This window comes from Parus major, chromosome Z, assembly GCF_001522545.3.
Source record: "Parus major isolate Abel chromosome Z, Parus_major1.1, whole genome shotgun sequence".
NCBI classification, from domain to species: Eukaryota; Metazoa; Chordata; class Aves; order Passeriformes; family Paridae; genus Parus; species Parus major.
This window is the reverse complement of record NC_031799.1, coordinates 64,719,040-64,740,435: the sequence shown is the minus strand read 5'-3', so window position 1 is coordinate 64,740,435 and position 21,396 is coordinate 64,719,040. Positions and strand designations below refer to the sequence as shown.

Sequence of the window (21,396 nt, the reverse complement as noted above, 5' to 3'; positions counted from 1 at the left end):
AATGTTCTTTATCTCTTATTAAAGCTGCATTTTATGAAAACAATGTACTAGAGACTTCATACTTCAATAGAAAAATTAATGTAAAAAGAAAGATACAAGCTTTACGAATCACAGTTCTCATTTTAATAAGCCAGCAGACAATCCTCCATTCCAACAGGTTCTATGTGCTAATATTATTTATTGTTGAATTCTGGTCATTCAATCTAAACTTTGGAGAGCATGTTTAAATTAGTTTTCAGCAGTGGTTCCAGATAAGACTCTGCTTTAATGAACAATATGTAATTGCACATTTTAAGATTTAAAAGACATGGTCCATGTGTTGTTGATTAATCTTTTCTTAAGCCTTTTAAAGAAGGAAGAATCTTTGCTATTGTAGGGGCTGAGTATTTTCATTAAATTAAGCTAACCAAGTAGCAAAACACCTTCCTGTACTGTATTAAGCATCTCCCTATTTTAGATAGTCTGATGCTTGGGAAGTCTTACAGTTATGGGAAAGTGGCTGTGATCCACTGGCAGGTGGCATCAAGTAATTTTTGGCACCTTTTTGTGAACCTGCGTTAAGTGCAGGCAGACTGGGGCAACTGCAAGGTGCCATGAGGAGGATGCACTGACGTGTGATACACCCATTGCCACCCACATCACCTGAACGTATCCTAATTAACTGAAATTAAAATCCCAATTAAGCAGCTGTCCTTGCCACCAAGTATCATTAGGGGTAAATGGATTCCTTCAGAAGCATCTTGATTGAGTAGTTTTCTAATCAAGCAGTACACTGTAGAGTAAATGAGGATTTATAGGTCATTGTGGTAAATTGCAAAAGCTTCTTTCTTGCCAAAACCAGACTTATTTAAGTTTTATCGGAGTCTTTAGGTCAGTAGTGGCTATCACGCTACAGAGCATTAGGATTAAGCATGTGGCATGCTACAGAGAAGGGGCTTGGTAATTTTTAGCTTGCCATTCAAATACACATGTGGGAACTTGCTTGAAAGACATGATAGTATTAGCAGTAAAAGTTGTGGGGAACATCACTACTGAGCAATTCAAAAGCAACTTTATTATTTAATTACTTAATTGCACATTAGGGCATACTTTAAAATTTTAAAGACTATGCTGTTATATAGTTCACAGATTGTGTGATTCATGTACTGTACCAGTAAAAAAAGCCCAAAACCAGAACTGAATATTCAAGTCAATTAAAATTAAGAGCTGAAATTAAGGCACTGTATTTTCTATGTAAAACAGATGCTATTGAACCCTACAGTTTTAGCACCCTGATTTGCCTTTATGTGTTGGGGTTTTTAAATACTTACACATGAAAATATTTTTATTCTTTATGTGAATTATCAAAATTTTTAGTAGAATTTACACTGTATATGCTCTTTAGGCTCTTCTCCAGTAATGGGGAAAAAATTAGATTTCTCTGTATTATAAATTAGTAGCCAATTTGATTAATAAAAAAATAAATTCATTCTATAATCAAAATACAATTGTAAAAAGAAACCATAAGCAAAAATCAGTTCAGTACTGTGCCAGGCGAACAGCATCAGGTGAGATAAGGAGGAGGCTATCTGCAGCACTTCCCACCATGCTTCACAAACTGCAACTGTTTTATATGTTTTCAGGTTTTTCGGGGGTCTCTTGGAATACAGTTCTTGCAGACAAATATTCATGTTGGCCTTGCTGCATATCACTATAATCTTGTCAGAGAAGGTTTCCTGGAAATATGCTAGGATTCTTATCAGACAAGATTATAATTTTAGCACAAATTTATTTATGCTATGTATTACATCTGTATAGCTAAGCCTTACTGGCAGAAGAGGAGAGCTGACAATGTAGAGGAGGATTTAAAATCTACAGTGATATCTACTTATCCACGCAAAACATGCAAACTTCTTGCTATTTCTAGATGTGGTGGCCAAAAAACTTTAAAATATTCAGCTGGTGTTATTTTGGAAAGATAGTGCATGGAAGCTGCACTAGATTTTTTCTAAATACTACAGGTCATGAACGCACTTTACACTGTTTCTTTCTTTATCTCCATTCCACTCATGTTTCTTATTAAATTAATGAGTTGCATGTGAAGCATGACATCACGTGAGTGAAATTCTGTCTGATTTCACTGCACAGCTTTTAGAAAATATACAGATGATGTATGGGCAGTATTCTTCTAGGGCACTGTGCCAAAGTACTGGTTTAAAGATGCAGTGGAGTGATTTTTTTCCCTAGAAAGTAGTCAGTGGTAACAGTTCAGCAGACTAGCAAAATTATTAATTACAGACTACATTTATTCTTCTGAGACATAGGATGCTAATGTTTTTAATTAGGATTGGAGATTTTTTTCAGAATGGAGATTAGGCAACTGCCGTAAGAAGCTAAAGTTTGTGCTACTTATTATTTAGGGTTTCAGGGCAGAACGCTGCCCTGGCCACTGCAATTCTCAGTGCTCTGAATACCCTCTGGCCTCTGATTGTTACTTCTTCCTTCAGCCCTGACACGTCCTAAAATGGCTGCTCCAGAGATAATTACTTGCAGAAAAAAGGGAGTGAGTCCCACAGTTCTGCCATGTTTCCTCAGATCGGCTCTCAGGTCACACACACTGCTCACATAAGGAAGTGGAGGCATGGCTTTATTCCAGGCGCTTCCCTGTGAGATCCTGCTCACCCCAACCAAGTGAAAGATGAGCATTTCTTGGGAAGGTGTAAAGCTGTACTGAAAGTTTACCATAGTTGGCAGCTGTGGTATAAAACCAACTAATACACAAGTTGTTTTATACTCTGGATCACATACTCAGTGATGTATGATATATGGATACATATACTCAGTCACGCAGCCTTCACAAAATGCAAGTCATGTTCTCTTGGAAATGTAATGCTCCCGTAATTATCGACAGTTCTATGTGAAAATTACCGAAAATTGTGCTGCGAACGTAATTTCGAGAGAAACCCTCGGAAGGACAGTGGGCAGCAGCTGCTGCGAGCCCCGCGAATTCCCGCAGGCGGTGGCTCCCGCGGCTCCAGGCTGCCACCGTGCGACCGACGCTCCAGCACAAACCCAGAACGTCTCCAGAAGGAGACAAATACACGAAAGCTAAGGCTCTAAAAAATTATTTTCCGGTATGACACTGTAACTGTGCGCTCTGCTTGCCTTCTTCTTGGTCTTTTAATCTACGGGAGTGATGGAAGAAGTTTCTGACTAGGTAAAGACTCAGAATCAATCTGGTGGGAAAGCACAGGTATTATTTACTGTGTATCACTGAAATGCTGCACAGAACAGAATTAATTTTCTTAAGGGCTTTTCTATAGGGGCTTTTATCACTATGTCTTCCAGCTTTGTGAAGAGTAATGAGTATTTTTTGCAGATTGTCTGGAATCTGATATGGTGTTACTTATTCTCTACAGAAGGAGGAAGTGAGGCATAAGGATATTAAAGGCATCAATTGCCAAAAATAATCAACTAATTTTGGGTACTGAATTTGTGAAATCTGATTTATTCCCTTTTAACCCACTTACTCAGATAGCACTTTACATATTCAACACACCAATTCTTGCCACCAGCTGCAGCTCTGAATGCTCCAGCTCTGCTGATGAGTTTTGAGATGCTTCTCAAGTACCTAAAAAAGAGCTCACCCATGTGAGTAATGAGTTGTACATGGAAATACAGAAATACAGAAAGTTGTATCCCAGTGATCTGCTTGTCACTGCACTAGCAATCTGTATAAGGGCAGCACTGCCTGGAAGAGGGGACATGCTCTATTTCCTACAATAGTTATTGTTTTTTTGCACACCTGCTTCTGCTACCAGTGCAGCAAGGTTGCTGCAGATTCCTTCATCTATACACAAGTCGAAAGGAGAACTGACCAGGGAATGCATCTCTCAGGATTAACTGCACCAAAATCAAATGTTTTAAAATTCAGTTTACTATCTGGTTACTGCTAGCTGGAAAAGCCTTCCTCTTCAAATTAAAGCTTTTTGTGTACTGCTTTTCATTAAAAATTTCTACATAATTTGGTTACCAAGACATAAACAGAAGACGAGCAAGTCTTCTATTAGGTGCAGAAGAGAATAGTACCCGTTTCCTAAAGACACCGCTAAATCTTGCTTCTTTGTGTCAGTTTTGTCAAAACAGTGGGTTTTTTTCCAGTTTCCAGTGATGTTTTTCATGTCAATAGTTTGAAAACCCTGTATTTTATTTCAGTGAACCCCATGCAGAGAAGGCCACCTTTCAGTGCACTGATAAGTCACTAATACCTGCTTGTTAATACAGTAGATCAAAATACCAGGAAGCCTGAACAATCTGCAATATGGTAAATGTACAGAGTAGTTAAATGTTTCTGTGTTTTCCTCATTATTCTCTCACTGCAGCATCTGCTTTCTCTTCAATGTAGCTCTAACAATTCCACACCCCAGAAAACAGTTCTGCTGTACTGTGCACAATTCAGGAACTGAGCACTTGGAGTAAGGAAAAAAATAAGAGAGGCTGGTTCTCTTTTGCAGCTACCAAAGCAGAAATGAGTCTTACAAACAATGCCTTACTCTCCATTTTTATCCCTGACACTAATATTTTCCTCAAAAGCATGACACATAAAAATAAATATTTATTCCATGTGTGCACACACACAGTGTATTCAGAAAGACTCTTTCTGAAGTCTTGGTGGAGAGAAACTGTATCTGTAGGATTGCATTTTCAGAAGACACACAATAGTTTGGGTATTAATTATTTTTCATTTGAAGTTTAAGATCGGATTCTGTCATGGTGCTGTGCATCCCACAGATGCAATTCATGATATCAAAGACATACTGCACTGTACATGTCAATTTCTGTAGGAGGCAGGCACTTAATCCACCTTGATGACTAGGTCTAATTGCCTAAAATTAACTGAAAACTCCTAATAAATACTACTTTCCTCCACCTGTGTTATAAGTCACATGACATTCAGGAGCAGAAATGAGAAGGAACACACAAATTCAGAGAGCAAGATAAGCAAATCTTCCACAGCACCATCCAGAAGTTGCAGAATTGCTCAATTCAGTTGTATGCTAGTTTTCTTCATCTTCCTATCAATCTCCTATTAAAAAAAAAACAACCAGCCAACCAACACAAAACAAAAAAACAAAAAGAAAAATCCACAAAAACCCAAACAAACAAAACCCCCCCCAAAACACCAACCAAACCAGATCTGCATACATCAGTTTTTCCATATAAAAAAATTCCTGTGCTACTGACTTTGAGAAACAGTGGTCTTATCAGGAAGTCCAGACCATTAACAACGTACCCAAGAAAATCAGAGAATAAGTTAATACCAGTGCTTCACCTTTCATAGCCCACTGTCCATGGAAAATCTCACAACGTGCACAGGCTCAGTGAAGAGGTAACTGAAATGGAGAATGTATTTATGGAAAAAGCACAAATGAATATTAAATGCTCTTGAGATTTTTTCATGTGCCTGAAATATTAAAACCGTCTACACTAGCAGACTTTTGATGAGCAGGGAACAGCTGCAGCCCTCATTGTTTCATGCATAGAACACCACATGCATTTGATTTTGGCAGTTATATTGTTCTGTGAGATCTTAAATGGATTAGACTAGAAATTAGAAGTTGTAAAAGTCAGAGGCTGCAGCTTCCCAGAAAGAATAGAAAACTGTTATAGAACAGGGAAAGGAAGACATGAGCTTCTCTGTAATGGAGGGAAAATTTACACCAACTTGCTAAGATTTAATTCATCTCACTTTGAACAGACACATTAGGAATGAGTCATCCAAGGGTTAAATGGAAAAAAAGGTCATTACAGTGAAATGATGCATTGTCCTGGGAGGATAACAGTAAGGCACGGCCACATTGCCATTCTACCAACAAAATTTGAAATTTAATTGCATGATCAGAATATGTGCTTTTTCTTAACACCCAGACAAATTAGATACCTGAAGCACTTTTAGACCCACAAACGAGTAAAACAGATTGGGCTAAATAAGTTGGAGCTATTATTTTTTTGTTTTGTTTTGTTTAAGTTTGTCACAGTATTTCTAAGCTGCTTGGCAATGAAATGTGATAGAAGAGTATGCTTAAATATCCTCTGTCTTTGTCTGAAGGGTCCAACAAGGTGAAAGCCATTGCTCTGGCTTTGCAGTGTTTGATCTGATGCAATGATCTTCTCTCACCTCAGACTCATCTGCTGACACTTGGTCTTTGCTGGCTGCAGGTAGAATCTGCACAGCAGACATGACATCTCTTTTGTAGTCATTTATTTCTTTTTCAGCAACAGAGTCTGGTTGGTTTGAATTATCAGATCTTTCAGATAAGCCAATATAATCATGGTCAGAAGCTACTGCACCTTGTAGAATGTAATGGTTGCCTGTAAAAGGAAAGGAGCTATTAGTTCAGATCCCTGTAGCCACGAAAATGTTAGTGAGGTGCTAACTTACTTTTCAAAGCAATTTCCAAAAGAGGACAAGAATGTTTGAGTGACAGCAGACTGATAATGTGAATTTCCCAATTTCACTGAGCATCAAATGTTTGGCATCTCCTTAAATCCACAAAATAATTCTTGTGATGATCCACACTTAGAGCTTTTCTTAGCTAAGTCAATGACTAACTAGCTTGATGTCTATCATCGTCATCTATTGAACTAACTAATTTATTGAATAAATGAACATGTAGATTCTTTCATTTTGTGCATGCACACAGAAAAATGTAATTTCTTCAAGCTCTCGCTGGGAAACCTTACTGCAACACAGATGGCTTTCTTAAACAGTAAAAAGTTTAAAAACTAAGTGAAGTAGGGAAGTAAAAAACAGAAAACAACAAAAAACAAAAACAAAAACAAAAAAACAAACCACCAAAATCTATCCCAGCCAAGACCAAGACAGTCACTTCCCGAAAAAGGGAATTCTGTTTACACACTGTTTCTGCAGTATTCAGTGGTAAACACATTGGGCTCTAATACCACAAAGACCACTACTTTCAGCTTTTTATACAGTGAGACAATTTACCCAAAGTTACTGTAATAGCTGTTCATTATCTATATGTTTGATATGCATCAGTATATATGCTCATGCATCAGCACTATAATGAGGAACCAGAAGGCACTGTGTGATTGTCAAAAAATAGTGGCCTCATGACATGACATGAAGTCAGTATCTTAGTTACAAAATGATGACTGACAAATATTTCAACTTGTTACATGAAGTTCCAGAATTAGTTTCAGCTTTGCAAATCTCTCAGCTTTAAGAGGCAGTGGAAGAAATTACCATATCAATGTAGTTTATATATTTACAAGAAGCAAAGTTTGACCACATGTGCCAATAGTGTGGGAATTGTTCTGCTTTTCAAGAATTCTGAGGTAAACAGCAGCTTGTTCTGTGCCATAAGTCTTCTGAACACCAAGTATTTAATTTTTTTAAAAATGCCTCTGGGTGACTCAAAGACAGCACAAGCAGAAAAGAAACAGCCGCCACTATTTGATTTGTCAAAGGGCAAGCTAACAAGAGTAGAAGTTGGTTATCCAAATCTTTGTAAATTTCTAGCCATCCTACCACAGAGCATGTCAATTTTATTTTCTCCGGTAAGAGAAACACTTGCCTTCTTTAATAGAACAACTTAAAATAAACTATTCCAAAATCAGTTCTCTGATGATGTAGTTTTCGTAGTTTAAGGCTTTAGAAGACACTCCAATGTTGAAAAAAAGAAAAAGTTTCCATTGCACAAACAAAATTTTTGTGAATCCTGCCTACACCAGAACCGAAACACAATCAGAAAATGCTCCTTGGACACAGTTCAGCCTGCTTATACTTCTAGATTGTTTCTACACTTCTATTAGCCAGCACAAGTAGAGCCAAAACAGTGACTAGAAGAAACTTTAATAGAGGCTATTTTTAAAAAGACTTTGAACAATATTCATGAGCTCTGTTACATGCTCTGCATAGTTTGATGTCACTCACTCACTCTTCTCCTTACTGAAAAGTACAGTACTGAAAAGTACGGCTTTATTTTTTTAAACACATTACTGTGTTTGCTAATATAATTCCCACTGGTGAGTGAATGATACCTTTTCATTCTAATAACCTAACACCACAAAAGAGAAGTTAAAAAAACAAAACAAAAAAACAACTTTTTTTACATATATAAAAATACAAACTTAAAAAAAAATCATATACACCTTTTTCACTGGACCCTCTTATATAAGGCTTGAGGTGAGACATCTTGATGGGTCTTTTCAGCCTGGATCCTGTGGAATCTCTTAGTATTGCACAGCCATTTTCTGTGATGTAATCTATGATACAAGGACCAATCCATTCTGACTGGAAACGACCATCTTTCCACCAGTTTTTTCTTCGCCTGAGGACTTCATGTCCAACTTTAAGCTGAAGGGTATTTAACTGTTTTGTCTTCCTTTTGACTGTGATTTTGGGTCTGATTTTTTGTTCATCTGAAGTTTTTTCATCTGCCTACAGAAAGATACATGTAAAATTTTTTTCCAAAAAGTAATAATGCAATTTTGTAGCATTGGTTAACAGTGCTTAAGTATGACATTGAGTGGTTTTGGATGTGTGTAGTTTGTAATTATGTGGGACTGATGAGTGATGAAGAAATTGCTTTTAACTTCAGAAATCACTAATCCATAGGCAATAGTTTTCAACTTCTCTATTCTGCCCTCTAAGTCAGACGTAGTAAACTTCTGACAATAGGTCTCTTTTAAGGTTACTCCCTCAAAATACATATGAGATGTGTTACACTGAAATTAAGAGGTCACGAGGGAAGGAAAACAAACTGGAAACCACCACTCAAACCCCCACATTATTTTAAAAGGTGAGTTATACTTTATGCCTCAGAACTTTTTATCTTTATCTTCAGTCTTCTTACTAGTAAAATTCAAATACACAACATTTACCTGGAAATCTGAGGTTTTCTCTTCTTCCAGTGCTTGACTGACTTTTTTAGTTGCTTCAAATATTTTGGCAAAACTGCTGTATCCTCCTTCCACAAATATATTCATGGGGTCAACAACATGTGGGTTACGGTTGAACATTTGGAAATATGGGGTGTTTTTATCTGGCTCCTATTTATTTGGGGACCAAAAGCAAGCAAATTTAGCATCCAGCTTCACAGACATTTTGGAAGACTTCAGTCAAAAGAAGAAGAACCTTCACATACCGAATTTGTCGAATTGAAAGCATAGGCTATAGCAGACAAATGCTCATCCCAATCATTTGGATGGTCAGTGCAATACTTGTTAAGGAAACTTTTGATTGTCTTGGACATTCTTTCATTTACATCATCCGTCTGAGGATAAGACAATACAATTTGTTTCACTCCAAAAAGTGCAAACAGTTCTTCATTTATCTTCAAAAGAAGAACACAATTAGTGAACATTTCCCCTGTTCTGTATCTCATTTCAAGTAAAAAACCTCAAGTTTTTCACCCCTTTTGGTGATACGATGGTGACTGGGAAAAATTTTGCATACATATTGGCACAAAACACACCAGGACTGTGAATGAGAGCTAAAGCATTAAGTAGAGCTTAGGAGCCAGTGATTGATGGTTCCTAGCAACATTTTTGCCACTTAAATCAATCTGTCATTACCTCCATATCACAGTCTGATGACTTCATCATCTCTGAGAAGAACTAAGTGCAACAAGTCCTTAATAATCGCTATAAGCCAATGTCAAAAATACCCTTAGCTATTGCTATACTGGGCAATATGGATGAATTATATACAGCAAACTGCAGTGTACAAATTTATGCCAGTTCAAGTAAGTGACAAAACCTGCACTATGACTGCCAGGAAATAATTTTACTTTGTTCTTTCCACAAAGAATAAAGCCCTGGGAAACACTGCATAGCATTACAATTGCAAATAATTGGTTTGACGCTTGTTGAATGTGCAAACTTCATTGCTTTTTCAATTAAAGAAAAAAAAATACTAAAGTCTTTCTCAAAAGCAATCTAAAATTCAAATCTAATGTAAGGGAAAATGTATTTTTTCTTGAGGGGAAAACACAACAACAATAAAAAGAGATTAACTAGTCATGTAAATAATTACCTGATAAATAAGCTCCTTCCCTTGATCAAAAGGCATCTTTTGAGGTGGCCCATATAAGAAAAACACATTTATGATGGCCTTGGCAATTTCAGCTGCTGAAGTGTCATGCAGTGGTAAGATAACAGTCCATCTTGTAAACAAATCTGTCATAATGATGATGTATTTGTGACTTCTGTTGGTAACATTGAAGGGTCCTGTTAGGCCTATAGTGACTGCAGCCCATGGGTCCTCTGCTTTGATGTGGTGTATTTTGGGCACTCTGGTGGCTATGTTCTTTGCTGTCTGGCACTGCTGGCAAGCATACACCTAGAGAAGACATCAGAAAAGATGTTATCAAAAGAAAAGTGACAGTAAGGTGATCACAACCACCAGTTATAGATCTCTGCTATTTGTCTGTAAATCAGGTCAGATCAGGCAATGCAAAACAAATTTATCACCATTCTTACAATTTTTTACCCTTAGATTTTTTCAGAAACCGCATTAAAAAAAATAAGACCAAACAATATTAAGGGCCAGATGAGGGACATGTAAAAGAACTTATAGCTGAATTCTCTCCATTCTGAAAGCACTGTGCTCTTTCAAGTCTACAGTACAAATTTTAAAATCCAGTACTATCTCTAAATAATAAAGGAAGCAGGAAGCAACTGGGAGTGAAAGGAAGTCCTAATCATTCCCCTTTTGGCTCATCTGTGTTTTAACTTTTCAATTTGTTTTTTCTTCTCTCAATTCTGATGCACTTTTTCTGTACTTTTCTTAACTCTTGGATTTCTCAGTCCACTCTGGACTGAGCTCCTTTGGGATACTCCTTCACGGGGAATCCCGCTTATCTCAGTTCTCTGGGTTCGAAGAAAACTCCCAAGCTCGTTAGAATCTTGTTTCTCATGTTCATTAGGATGGTATTACAAAACTTGGCAGGTCTCTTCAGACTATCTGCACAAGTTCAATTCACTGCAACCTGGCTCATTTTGCTCTGATGGTACAGAATAGCCATGAACCATGTGGCTGCTTCATCTTTATATCTATTTTTAACCTTGTTAACTATGGACATGTGTATTGTTTTTATATTTCAACAACTAAGTTTTCTGTATCTACTTATGTAACTAAAACTGCGACTAACTTTCAACCAATCACTCTCTGTGCTTTTAAAAACTGCAGAACCATGGAGAAGGAAGGAGAGCTAAAAACCACACCTTTTTTCCTCCATTTTTACTCCATGTATTAAACCATCTAAAATCTGTATTTTTCATCTTAGTGGCTTACTAAACATTCTACTACCTTCTACTCATGTTTTTTATAAATCCTGGTTTACACAGGGATATTTGGAAGCCTTTCTGTCAGTGGCAAATAAGATTAATCCTTTTTTGGAGAATAGGACAAACAGAGAAATGTCTCTCCATTTCTGGATTCCTACATATGTATGCTGTGGTTGAAAAACACTGGAAGTATACATAATCTTCCATGCATAACAACTTAATCTACAGGACAGAGCACTTTTGTCCAATCTAAATTGGAAGGAAAGACTCATTTTCATTTCATGTAACAGTTTCATGTGAACTCCAAGTATTCAAGTAATGCAGCAAGCTGATAGCAATGGTAATTTGGCCTTAAAGGGCATTTACATATAGTTTCCTGAAGGATCAAATTCTTCTAGGGGTCCCTGCTCCTGCATCTTTGGGTGAAGGAGAAGGAACTTCCCCAAGCTTCGATGTGTTAACTATTTCCTGAACACACCTAATTGTAAAGCAGAGATATTATCTGCTGGCAGCTACTCTGGTCACACATGCTTGTGATGGCACATTGCATCCTAACAAAGATATGTGAGAATTCTTGCACAAGAAATCTCTCTCAGGGACCAGATGTGCCCTGCCTACCAAAAGAGATCATGGCTCCCCACCACACCATAGAGGTGTGCAAGCCAGTAGTAAAAGAGTAAAAAGAAATGCCATGCTTTGCCAAGATGACCAGCTGTAGTGTGACTGCAAGTTCACCTTTCCTCCTCATGAAACAGCCTGGGTACTTGCTGTACCAAAGTTCATAGGATTACCAAACGTTTGTAACAGACTACATAAAGTATCCTGTAGCTATGAGGCCATACCCACTGCTTGACATCATTTGTTACAGAGGTCCAGTAGTAATTAGACTCCACTAAAGTCAGTGTCCTTGATATACCATGATGAGTGCCAGCAGCATTTTTGTGGCATTTCTTGAGGACATTTTTCTTCTCTTCATCTGAAACAATTACCAGGCGCATTTGTTTTCTGTCTTTTCCAACATAGAACAACTTGTTTTCTGAAAGAAGTACCAGCAAATTATAAGCAAGTGCTTTGTCTTCTGTTTAGTTTACGAAACTACTGAGCATGACTCAGAATAGAATTTATTACAGTAAGTTCACTTTGGTGTAAACATAGCTTTTTGTTTATAAACATTTCAATTATGTCCTCCGAAGAGCCATTAGTTCAACCATGTTTATTATCCAGACACAAGGAGTTAGAAGGGCAAGTCAGAATGCAAACAGCATTCCCACAGGAAGTCTGACTGAAACACAAACACTGGGACTGGAAAGGGGAGGTAGGAATGTTGAAACTGTTGTTTGTGAAGCTGTTGGGTGACTGCCAGCAACCTGACACTGATAGTCACAGATTTAACTCCTCCCTGCCTTCTCTCTACACAACATTGGCAGTTCTGACAGGACTGGACAGCACAGCAGACTACAAAGGTTTATAAAGGCTTATATATCTCTCAGGGCTGCAATAAAGTCAGGAAGGGCCTGGAGGCTTTCAGGTGACTGATGGCAAAGTTGCTCTTGCACTTCTGCCCAGACATCCCCCAGACTGGATGGAGCATTCCTTGTCTCTAGTTGGAGATCTATTTCCCTTTCTGTAATCCATTCAATTATGGATTGCAGTGGCTACATATTTCTACTGTATATAAAATATGGTTTGTGTTTTATATAGATAAATAGACCTGTCCTGAAAAGGACTAAAGCAGATTGAGCTTCCATTTCTACAAACATCCTTTTATATAATAATCAGGGATTTGCAATGCATTTGTCTCATACAGAATGATTATTAAAATCACAGAATGCTGCAGAGCAAGATCTCACTTTTTTTTTTTCATATTAGCAAATCTTCATGTTAATATCTATTTTTAGCATAATTTGAGAGAAAAGCTTTACCCTTGAAAACAAATTTTTTGGCAGCTTTCCTGATTCCACTTCTTTCACTTGATAATGTTGTGGGATGATATTCCCCTGTTCGTTTGTAGTATGCAATCTGCTTCAGGTGGAGCCCACCACTTTTTCCAGTACGAACCATTGCAAATCTGAACAAAATGCACAGAATTTATTAGATAAATTGTCAAAGAAGCACATCTTAAAGTTTTTACTTTTTTGTAGCTCAGAAGCATCCTGGTTATGTAGCCTCTAAGAAGAGGCTATACACATCCACTATCCACAGTCAACTTTAGCAACAAGGAACACTGCTTGAAACATTAATTTTGTTCTAAGCAGAGTTGGTTTTGTCAAACTGTATTTTAAAATTTCCACACAATGGAGACTTCTACTACACTCATTGGACAGGGAAAGGAAATGGTATCAGAGAGAAAGAAATTCTCATTGTTGGATACCTCTCAAATTCAGTTGTACTGGAGATTGTTCAAAGATCCACCTCAGTTGAGAAAATCTACATAGGCAAATAGGAAAAAAAACCAGTTTCCCAGAGAGAAACTAATATAAATTAATTTTTTTCAGTAACTAATCAGACAATTAGATTTTGAAATTCCAAACCAGACTCAGCATGCAAGGTAACAATTTGTTCCTTGACATGGGCTGACTTCCCTGAGAACATCAATAAGCAATGTCATTAGGAAAATGGGCCACTGATACAGAACATATTTGGGTTTAGCAAGAATAGCACCAAAATAATTATGTAATAATGAAAATCAAAACATTCACAGGCAGGATTATTGTTGCAACCTCCATATGATTTGAGTGGTTTGTTTTTTTTCAAATCTGTTCCAGCAGCATAGACAAAGCAGAAGTTTAATCCTGTTCTCGTAGATGTCTGCAGGAGCAGGGTCAAGCTTGGGTCTGCTCCAACTATAACATACAACTATGTCATAATTTCATAGTGAATGCTAGCTACCCAGAGCATTAAGTAATTTCTTCCTTATCCTGCTACTGTTCCAGTGCCAGATTGTGACAATATGTAGCCTGCTAAAAAAGTAAATAGTTTGTCTGCCATATGTGCTAAGTGGCTTATAATTATGGGTAAGTGACAGTATTCAGTCACTCTGTAGCGAACATCATCTCATTATGTGGTGATGCTATCAGAAAACAGTATGTGTAAAACAAAATGTTTATTTTTCAATTTATAGATTCTCATCTACCTTTACTACGCTGGTGGTGGGAAGGAGACAAAGATCTCGTAAGAGCAATTATATCCACTTTCATTTCATCCTTTCCTCGCAGAAAATAAAATGCTATATGTTATTTTTGGAACTTACACCCTGAGCTAGGCACTGCTGGTAGCAATGGCAAATGCATGCCAGGAACTTCCCATTCAAAATGTGACAAGACTTTTGCCTCACTGAATACTTCATTTTATATAACCTAGAGCTAGTTTTCAAAATAAGCCAAGTCTGTCATACAGCAGTTGTGTTATAAAGTAAAATTTTCATACCTGAGATAACTAACACAGATGTACTTTCCAACACCACGATCTAGCCTGTAAAGAAAGAGGGTGTTTCAGAATAGGGAAGGAGAGGACTGTTCTGACACACTAGTTTCCTGTAAATTTACAACTGACAGCACGTGCTGGTAAATTTGTTAACTAACAGCAGAAAAGCAGGTGAGGCTACCATGAAGTAAATTCATGTTTCTGTTGTTTAAAAAAAGCCAATTAACTAGTATTTCTGTGAGTGAAAGAACATTGGTGAAGGGCAATTAAAATATCCCATCTGCCAGGGGGACACACTCAAGTTAAGTTTTAATCAGGGGTTTCCTCAAGCCCAGTCCTGCACTTCAGACACCTGAAGTCAAAAGTAGCCAAGTATGACCTGTCACTTAACCACAGGGATGATGGACTCTTTTGGCTTGACACAGACTTTCACACATGGGAAAAGATCTTACAGAACAATCTTTATTCTTCCAGCACTTTTGAAACTTGCCTGAAGCAAATATTCTCCATGAAGCCCAAAACTGACCATTTTAATAAAACGAAGTTGCACAGCAACAAGATACTTCTAAGCAGGACCACAACTCTTCAGCTAAGCAGACACAGTATCCACATTTCTGCAATGGTAGTTTCTGTTATAAGCCTTTTGAAGAGCTTAGGTAAGCCAATGAAGAAAGAATGTGCTATGTAGCACCCACATACATTAATTTAGTATTATAATTAGTAAGATTCTGATCCAGCAAACTATTAAGTGCTGAAGTCTGCTGGATTTCTGCCTAATATTAGCTTCCTTCCTGGATATTTAGTTTCCTATGCCCTTACTAATCTTTTCCCCCACTACCTAATTTACTTTGTTTGGCTGACTCCTAAAAAATGCCAAACAAAACAGCTCTGAAAAAAACAATTTATAAAATTTTCTGGTTTTCTTATCTATTCAGGGAATCCATATGCTATGTCTCATATACTCATAATGCATCTGGTAGTCTAAAAATCAAAAACATAAAACTAGCTATCCATTTCGTAATACCTTTGAAACTCGAAAAGTATATACTAGAAAATACTTTTACAATGAGAATGAAATTTCCATATAACCAAAGGTCTTTTTGCTTAGTGGCGTAGCCAAAATAGTCGTATCTGCTAATACTCAGCTATTTCATCCTTTAATGCCCATTTTCTCACAATCCTAACTGCAAAACTGTTCTTTTAGTCCAGTTTTTGACCAATTCCTCTACCTCTGACTGCTGTTCCTACAAGAAACAGAAATTAACCTGTGGAACCCTGAATCACCATCACAGAATGGTTTGGGATGGACTTCAAACTTCCAAACTGCTACATGCTACTCGAAGCCCCAAACTCATTTGTGCTCGAACACTTCCAGGAATGGGACAGACAGTTTTCCTGGGCAACCTCTTCCGGTGTCTCACATCCTCTCAGTAAAGATTTTTTTCCTAATATCTCATCTAAACTTGTTCTCTTTCTTTGAATCCATTCCCCCTTCCCAGTATATGCTCACGTAAGAAGACTCCCTCCAGCTTCCTTAAAGGTTATGTCCAGTACAGAGCTTCAAAACACCGCTTTTCTAACCCAGGTACTTCAAAGAAAGCGTAAATCAGACTAACAGACTCGCCTACATTCCTCCCTGGTTTTACAAGCGTGACAGAAGGCGCCTAAGAGGCCGAGTGGCTAGGCACGCCAAGTCGCGTCTTGCCGCCCGCGGTAGCGTCAGCCGCCATTCAGAATTCCCAGCAGCGCTTCCTCTCGGGAAGGCACCTACACATCCTCCCTCCTGCCCACAGCACTACACAACCCAGTGTACATCGCTCCCCGCGCAGGGCATGCCGGGAGCGGCGGTCGAGTGACCGTTCCCTGGGCCTCGCACCCCGCGCATGCACCAAGCGACGCCAACGCGACCTTTTTGCTTCCAGCTACCGCCCCCCCCCGCCACCCTCTCGGCCCGGCGGGCACAGCCGGAAACATCCGCCGTGCCGTGGGCACACACCTTCTCCGGCAGAGGTACCGGCAAGGCCCGTCGCGGGGGGCCACAATTTCCCGGCCAGGTCAACCAGAGCGACGGCCCCCCCGAGACTTTTGTGGCGCCCCCGGAAGTGGCGGGAGGGAGGGGAGGGGGCGGGGCAGCGGCGACACCGCCTCCTGTGGGGACTGCGGGGCCGCCGCAGGCAGGGGGGGCGGCTGCTCCCTCTTTTCTTTCCTGGCTTTTCTGCCTTTCCGTCCCTGGCGCGGCCGGGACGCAGGAAGGCAGGGCGGTGGCTGAGGCGAGTAGGAGTTCCCGTGAGAAGCGGTGTGGCGGTGGGTGGGGAGCGCGGGCGGTGCGGCGGGAACCGGCCCCGCATCGGAGCGCGCGTTGGGCAGAGCCCCGCGGCGCGCTCGCCCGCCTGTTCCTCGTGCTGCTGCTGCTGCGGCGGGCATGGCCCATGTGCGCTGTCAGCGCTTTGTCTCTGGGTCGTTCTGCTCTCGGACGGGGTTTCGTTGAAGCGGCGGCTGTGCCGGACGCGGGCTATGTGGGGTTGTAGCGTGCGGTGCTGTCAGTGTCAGGTGATGCGTTTTGGTACAGGTGAACACGGGGTGAAAGGTGGTGTGTGCTTAAACGGGGAGGGAGGGGGAAGTGATAGAGTAATCTCTTGGAGCTTTGCGTTTGGAACACCCTGTTAACATCCCAAGAACTGATGATAAATTCAGTATAAAATAAGCTGGAGCAAAGGAGATTGCTGTGTATAATCAAAATAGGGTAAAAAAAAAAAAAAAAATAGCACCAGCAGCCCCAAAGCTGAGAATTGACTACACGTCGGGAGCAGAGATGAGAGAGCTGTAAAGATTGCATGTCCCGTGTAACATTTATTTTTGTTTTCGTGGGGTTTTCCAGAACTTGGGAAGTTTATAGAATATTGGTTAGCTTTGAAAATGCTGGGGGTTTTGTACTTCTATTGTTTCTCTCTAGTTAGTCAAAAGCAGGAGGGTTTGGGGATATCAGTATCACAACCACAAGGAAATAAGTAGTTTTCTTTCTCATACAAACTACTTCTAATGCTGGCATACCGTTCACAGCTGTTTGTAGCAGTGCTTCTGTATTGTTTTATTGGTCTTTTTAAGGGCTATTCCCCTCTATCTGTTTAGCCTGTGTCTTTCTATCTTTTCTGCATCCCTTCTGTATCATCTTAGTGCTCTAATTAACAAGGCAAGCTTGTTTGTTTTTTTTTTACTTGGAGTACCATAATTCTTTTTGAATTCATCTTTGTCTGGGTGAACAAGGTTTGATTCAAGCAGTACCAAAACATTTCTTGCTATGTAAACCTTTTTTTTTTTGTGGTATGTGGTGATGTAGTATGCCTCTTATAGGTCAATATGTGAGAAATTCGAATTTTTACACTGATTGGCTTCTCTTGGTTGTCTGATTCTTTCTATGGAAGAAAGTTCAAACCTTCTGGCAGTTGTGATTAGAACAGATCAGGCCTCCAGAGGCTCAGCCAAATGAGCTTGGGTACAGATTTTTTTTGTAAAACCTCTCATCTCTACAAAGTTGCATTAAAATTCTTTGTGAGAATGTGGAGAAGCTGTTTTGACATCTGTGAGTGGGATCTTTAAAATTTTGGAAGCCAGTCTTCCTGACACATTCAAACTTGTCTCAAATATAAATTACTTTATGCGATGTATTTGATAGAGTTTGATTTAGAAAAGAACTTGAAGGTTAATGAATGTGAAGGTTTACCTATTCTGTGGCTGTGCAGGAGACACTTAAACACATGCCAGATGTCAGTTTGCGTAGTTTGCTAGTTTGAAATAACACTGCCTTTCTGTCTGGAAGGTAGGAGGATGATATTTACCAGACGGGTTTTTCTAGACTTCTAAGGCTGTTTAAACACTTCTGTTAAGGGAATGTTTTATTTTGCAATTTAAAACGGAGAGTTGAACTATGCCTGTGACACTGCAATATTTGTAAATAAAACTCAGAGTTTTACAGTGCTGAAAAGTCACTTTTCTTCTGCTAGTGGACTGTTACGGGAAAATAAGTTCTGCCAGCAAAGAACTTGGTCAGGAAAAGACCCACTTTGTTATTAAGTTATTTATTAAGTTATTTTACTTTAGGTTTGGTGATTCAAAACCGCTGAAAATACTTTGCCTAACTAACTATATGATTGCTGTGAGAGAAAGCAGACATGGGGAAATCAGCCAAGTAATTATTCTTTGAAAACTGGAACAGTTGTGCTTTAAGACTAGAAATCTTTTTCTTTAGCAACTTAGAAGGCATGTATTTCCTTGCTGCAAAGCTGGCCTCTTAACAGACTCCTGACTTACATGGCATAGCACAACTCTTCTCAGTTTCCTGTCCCCTAAGATATTGTAATACAGAGGATAAGACTGAATATTACTTTTGTTACAAACATTACTTTGGTACGCACATCCATCATTCTTGGAAAATAATAAGGGTCCCAAAAAAATATTTAGGCAGCTGAGGCTTGTTGGCTAGCCTAGATATACAGAATTTGGAGAAATGTTAGGTATTCCTGAGCAGAGTAGAAAATGCCAGTAAGGCAGGTATTTCTAGATTCCTGATGTTTGAGAGTGGGTGTGTGGAAGTGTCTCATTGGAAAGATTTGGCAGACTAAGGACCTGTCTTCTGCCTGGAATACGGATCAGCAAGCCCTTTCCTGTAAAAAGCAATCCAGAGGCCACCTTAAGAAAAAAAATCCCAAAACAAAACAACCTACATCAAAACAAAGCAAAAAAAAAACCCCAAAAAACAAAAACCTGACAAAAACCCACTTAGTGGTGGATGAAGAATGTGATGTTGGATTATGGTAACTTAGTGATTAGAACAATTGAATGGAACAGGACATATACTACCTTCTGTATGAGAGGTTTCAGCTCCCTGTTTTCTATTAGTCAGAAGTGTGTACTAACCACCAAGCTGAAAAACATTGGGTAAAAGCATCTTCAAATTTACATTACTGCTGAAGATGGAGTGCGGGTAGCTGTGCTGTAGGTTTTTTTTCCCCCAGAAAACACGTTCATTGGCCACCAGGTACTTACTAAACAAAATCATGGAGGAGATCCTCCTGGGATACTTGGAAAATAAGAAGATGATGGATGACAGGCAGTGTGACTTCACTATGGCAAATTTGACAAATTTAGTGGCCTTCTATGACCACCTTAATTAAAGTTAAGTTCGTGTAGTCAATCTTCCTTAAGTAACTAAAGGGAGATTGACTACAAGAAAGCTGGAGAGGGACTACTTACAAAGACATGATAGGACCAGGGTGAATGACTTATAAGATTAGGAAGGAGAGATTTAAATTAAATATTATGCAGAAGTTCTTTACTAAGAGGGTGTGGAGGCACTGGCACAGGTTATCCAGAGAAGTGGATGCCCCATCCCTGGATATCTTCAAGGCCAGGGTAGATCAAGCTTGGAGCAATTTGGTCTAGTGGAACATTCCCTGCCCATGGTAGGGGTTTGTAACCAGGTCATCTTTTGGGTCCATCTGAACCAAAACCATTCTGTTATGCTTTACTATACAATGACACATTTTTTATATAGCTTTTCTAATATATTATTTTATTTGTCCATAAGGAACTGCTTGAGCACTGATTATGATCCCCTAAGTAAAAGAGGGCTCCGTCCTCTTTGGATGGAACAGCATTTCTTTGAGGCTGGGACTGGGGGTCTGTCTGACCCCCAGCTCTGCCATCAACTATCCCAGAGAGGGGTCCTGGAAGGAGCAGCCGTCCAGGGAGTCTCAGGCAGTTTCCAGCTAGAGGTAACCATTAGGAGCATGGCCTGAAGCTTCACGTGATCAGCTCTTTTAGAAGTGATTTCTGCTCTTGTGATCAGCTCAGCTCAGCTCTGCTCATGGGTTACCCCAGCTGATGCACAGACAAGAGACAGGAGACTGTGTAGCATTCTGTGGAGTCCTTTATTGGCAGGCTTCAGCAAAGGGAGCCAGTGATGATCTTCCCCTGAACTGGGCAAAAGCTGGGGTTTTTATAGGGAAGGGGAGAATTGGGAAAGGGCCCAATGGTCTGAGACTGGGATAAGATGACCAATAGCTAACAGGGAGATAACATGGGGTCCCGAAGCAGGAAGGGGTCCACAGTTTAGTCACCATGACTAAGTAGTTATGTCTTATCTTAGGGAACAGATTTCCAGAGAGGAGGCCTATCCGAGGACTGGGCTTCCTCTACACACTTCTGTCCATGTGTCTGCTCCATGTGCCACAGCTCCTGCAAGTGCACATAGACTTTCTGTGGGTTACATCTTCCTTCAGGGTACATCCACCTCCTCCAAGGTTCCCTATGGTTCCCTATGGTCTGCTGGTGGATCTCAGCTCCAGGGCCTACAGGAGCACAGCCTGCTTTACAGTGGGCTGCTGGGGAATCTATTAGTGCCTGGAGCACTTCCTGCATGTCCTTTCTGAATGATTTTGGGGTCTGCAGAGTTGTTTCTCTCAGTTATTCTCACCTCTCTCAGTTGCTGTGCAGTAGTTTTTACCCTTTCCTAAATACCTTATAAGCAGAGGCATCAGCAGCATGGCTGAGGGGCTCAGCTTTGGGCAGTAGCAGGTCCATCTTGGAGCTGACTGGAACTGGTCCTGTCTGACACATGGGCAGCTTCTGGTGTCTCTTAGAGAAGCCTCCTCTGCAGCCCACTCACTGCCAGAACCTGACCAG

At 39.7% G+C, this 21,396-nt stretch overlaps 2 protein-coding genes across 14 annotated transcripts in view; one reads left to right on the top strand and one right to left on the bottom strand.

Annotated features, from left to right (window-relative positions):
- Positions 1-3,467: 3,467 nt before the first annotated feature.
- GIN1 (gypsy retrotransposon integrase 1) lies at positions 3,468-16,809 on the bottom strand. Of its 11 annotated transcripts, none has more exons than XR_004500545.1 (11): positions 16,344-16,571; positions 14,719-14,763; positions 13,215-13,360; positions 12,135-12,328; positions 10,040-10,345; positions 9,150-9,338; positions 8,887-9,054; positions 8,155-8,443; positions 6,158-6,351; positions 5,273-5,372; positions 3,472-5,065 (listed from the first exon to the last, which is right to left on the bottom strand). XR_004500545.1 is itself a non-coding variant. In XM_015652396.2 (11 exons), coding segments are annotated over exons 1-10 (1,548 nt in total). In that variant the 5' UTR covers positions 16,346-16,571; the 3' UTR covers positions 3,472-5,065; positions 5,312-5,357. The 11 variants fall into 11 exon arrangements, 9 of the variants coding, with proteins under 9 accessions (XP_015507876.1, XP_015507879.1, XP_018864748.1 ...); XM_015652396.2 differs by having other exon boundaries at positions 5,312-5,372; XR_004500544.1 differs by having other exon boundaries at positions 5,312-6,351.
- PPIP5K2 (diphosphoinositol pentakisphosphate kinase 2) overlaps positions 16,613-21,396 on the top strand; it is a 52,263-nt gene continuing 47,479 nt past the window's right edge. The window contains exon 1 of one of the 3 annotated variants that reach the window (XM_019009185.2): positions 16,613-16,725. The gene's annotated coding sequence lies outside the window, so the exon portion shown is untranslated. Of the gene's footprint in view, positions 16,726-17,121; positions 17,285-17,341 lie in introns of those variants that run through there. The other 2 variants (XM_019009188.2, XM_033520614.1) reach the window with 2 other exon arrangements.